This window comes from Lynx canadensis, chromosome D1, assembly GCF_007474595.2.
Source record: "Lynx canadensis isolate LIC74 chromosome D1, mLynCan4.pri.v2, whole genome shotgun sequence".
NCBI classification, from domain to species: Eukaryota; Metazoa; Chordata; class Mammalia; order Carnivora; family Felidae; genus Lynx; species Lynx canadensis.
Genome location: NC_044312.2, coordinates 60,955,282 through 60,958,873, shown reverse-complemented (window position 1 = coordinate 60,958,873; position 3,592 = coordinate 60,955,282). Strand labels below are relative to the sequence as shown.

The window sequence follows — 3,592 nt, the reverse complement described above, 5'->3', positions numbered from 1 at the left end:
CTTTAAAGGGCTCTAATCTGGCTCCATTTACAGGGCCAGGAGATGATAGGTGGATACAGGGAGGCTTGGATAAGAAACTTGTTTCAAGGTCTGTTTGGTCACAGTGGTGCAGATTCTGTGTTGTGGCTTGATAGCTATTATTTTACCTAAAGGCATTATGGGCTGCCCTAAATTCTGTCTCTCACAAGGGACCCTTATATCTCTTGACAATGTTAACTCCCTGGTGGAGGTGCAGAAAGTGCAGAGGTGAGTTGAGTCTAGGTTACGACTGCCCTGATTCATCCCTGAATTCCCACCCCAGCAAAACTTTGAACTATTCTTTCAGTTCAAATTGATACACATCCACCAAGTGCATACTATGAACAAGGAATTTTATTGTGAGGATACTTCTAAAGTTGAATAACTCACAACTCTTTCGTTGTAGAAATTCACAATGTAGTCCATAAGAAAGACATATGTATGATGTTGGAGATGTCTCTGGGTCTCCGTCCACTGTGCTCCAAGGACTCAGCCCTTGCTTTACTACAAATGTTGCCAAATGCCAATGACCACCTATAATTTCCTCCTACAATTTCCCCAATTTGGCTTCAGCAGAAGACATACTCTCTAGGTTCCCTTTTAACATTGCCCCAAAAAGGTTTTTTTTTTTCAACTCAAACATTAATGTTCATACAAATCATCTAAGATCTTGCTAAAATGCAGATTCTGACTTAATAGGCTTGCAGCTAGTTACTTTCCAGGTGAAACTGCTGCCACTGAACATTCGACCACACTTTAAGTAGCAAGGAAAAAACATACTTAAGCCAACTTAGACACATTATAAAGGGCTTAATGTAAATCACAAAAAAGGAATTAAATAAGGGAAGCAAATATGAAGATGCTAAGTTGCTCCAAAACCTTGCAGAGTTCCACCCACCACAGTTTAGGGCCACTGATCATACTTCCTCCTTAGAAGCTCCTCTGGATTCTTGCTCATAATTCATACCTGAGGATAGATGCCATCAATCCCCCAAGCAATAACAAAAGCATTCCTACATACTCTATGAAATGCAGGCCTCCTCTTTCCTAAAAGCAGATTTGCTGTGGTATATTAGGTCCCCTTTAGGGATTTATTAATTGATTAATTAATTAATATCACTTAAGGGCTATGACGTAAAAGGAAATATCTCCTCTTTGGAAGAAATATTGCCCTGCTCCTAAGACAATTTATTGTAGAGAAAATGGAACTTCTACCTCTGCCCCATCATTAGACTTTAGACTCAGTTTTCCAGGACTTTTACTCTAATCTGCCAACTTTTTACACAATACACAATGGGATTCATCAAAGGTGGTACCAACAAGAATGCATCAGCTATCAGAATCATAGCCAAAGGGGATTTATGCTTGGCAAAGTGATGTATGGTAGCCAAGGTGATGATGGGCACAAAGAAGATGAGCACAGCACAGATGTGGGACACGCAGGTATTAAGAGCTTTAAGTTGCTCCCCATGGGATGCAATACCCAATACAGTCTTGTTGAACACATAGGAAACAGCAATGAAAGCACTGTCTGACATCATGCAGAGTGCGACAAACAGACCATAGTAAAAGTTAACCCTATTGTCAGAGCAGGCCAGTTTCATGACATCCTGGTGGAGACAGTAGGAGTGTGAGAGCAGGTGTTTATTACAGTATCTGAGTCTATTTAAAGTGAAAGGAAGAGGAAGAACTAGTAGAATGCTTTTAATATCAAATATCAGCCCACGATGCAAAATTCTGGAGCTGGTAAGAATGGAATTATACCTCAGAGGGTTGCAAATGGCTGGAAAGCAATCAAAGGACATGATCAAGAGCATTGAGGATTCCATGCCTGTGAATCCATGGATGAAAAATTCCTGGGCAATACATGCATCAGCAGAAATCTCCATGGTATTGAACAAGAAGATCCTCAGCATAGAGGGAAGAGAAGAGAAAGACAAGCCCAGGTCAGATAGGGCCAGCATGGAGAGGAAATAGTACATAGGCTCATGCAGGGAAGACTCTGTCCTGATGACAAACAGGGTGGTGCAGTTGCCCAGGATGGCCAGGAGGTACATAAAGCAGATGGGGATGGAGATCCAAATGTGTACACTCTCAAACCCTGGGATCCCAACCAACAGGAAGGTGGAGATTTCAACTTCTGAGGTATTAAGAGAAAACATCACAAATAGGTCTCTCATTTATTTATTTATTTATTTATTTATTTTATTTTTGGGACAGAGAGAGACAGAGCATGAATGGGGGAGGGGCAGAGAGAGAGGGAGACACAGAATCGGAAACAGGCTCCAGGCTCCGAGCCATCAGCCCAGAGCCTGACGCGGGGCTCGAACTCACGGACCGCGAGATCGCGACCTGGCTGAAGTCGGACGCTTAACCGACTGCGCCACCCAGGCGCCCCAGGTCTCTCATTTATATGCTCCTGGTAGATAAATAACATCAACAACAAATTCTCTTAGTTGTGTGTACTGAACACAGTTAAGTTCAGTTGTCAGTTAAATTAAGTATAGCTCATCCTTAGGTATCAAGCAATAATGTAACTTTTTCTATATAAAGAAAAATACAGAGTCGATTTAAATAGGTTCTTCATGATATTCATTTGAGACCTTCAAATCTACCTTTGTTCCTTATAGCTTGGAAGCAACAAGGTGTTTGATAACCTTTTAAAAAAAACACCACTTTTTAAGATTTATGCATCAAGTAAACTAAGTTGGAATATATTGCAATCTGGAAAATCTATAACATCTTGGATGTGGTCAATGCTCATATATTCATACAAATCACAGATGCTATAGTAGCAGGAGTTAAAGGAGGCCTAACATATTATTGTTCATGATACATGTGTGTGAAAATATAAAACTGACCTACCACAGAGTTTGGGAAACTAATTTGCAGAGCCAAATTCAACCTGTGAGAATTTAAAAAATATTTTAAAGTGTTGTATCAAAGAAAAAAAGAAGAAAAAACATATAGGACAGAACAAATACGTGGCCTGAAAAGTCTAAAATATTTACTTCCTGGTCATTTACAGAAAAGTTTGTTGACCCCTGTACTAGAAAATTATGCATACAAGCACACATGTGTGTGCACATGTGTGTACACACACAAAAAATCACAGTAGAATGAGTATGGTGGAAATGGAGTATGTGTCAAAGGGAACTTCAAATTTAAGAGTAATGTTTTATTTTCATTTTAAGAAGCCAATAACACATGAAGCAAATATACAAAATGTTTTAAATTTTCCCATCAGAACTTTGGAAATGGAGGGTGATGCTCAGTACTTTCTTATATTCTTTTAATTCTACCCCCTCCTAATTGTCTTATACAACACCACTTCCAAAACCATAAATCACCAAGAGATCTCCAGGTTGAAACACTATATGCCAGCACATTACTGTAGCCTGAGGCAGTCTGAGTGAGCACAGCACCTCAGAGAGCAGAGGAAGGACTCCTTGGACACCAGCTATCATCCCCTAAGTGGTGAGCTTTCAGCTAGAAGACCACAAGAAGCGGTGAGAAGGGAATGGCCAGGCCACAAGAATTTGTCCTTTTTTTTTTTTTTATATATATGAAATTA

General features: G+C 39.9%; 1 protein-coding gene across 1 annotated transcript; it reads right to left on the bottom strand.

Annotated features, from left to right (window-relative positions):
* Positions 1-1,259: 1,259 nt before the first annotated feature.
* Positions 1,260-2,180, bottom strand: LOC115526256 (olfactory receptor 51A7-like). Its single transcript, XM_030333715.1, has one exon. The coding sequence runs from the start codon at positions 2,178-2,180 to the stop codon at positions 1,260-1,262; it is 921 nt and encodes a 306-aa protein (XP_030189575.1).
* Between the last annotated feature and the right edge of the window lie 1,412 nt (positions 2,181-3,592).

Excerpts from the sequence above, each read along its gene's own strand:
- LOC115526256 (XM_030333715.1), bottom strand. The coding sequence starts at position 2,180 with ATGTTTTCTCTTAATACCTCAGAAGTTGAAATCTCCACCTTCCTGTTG.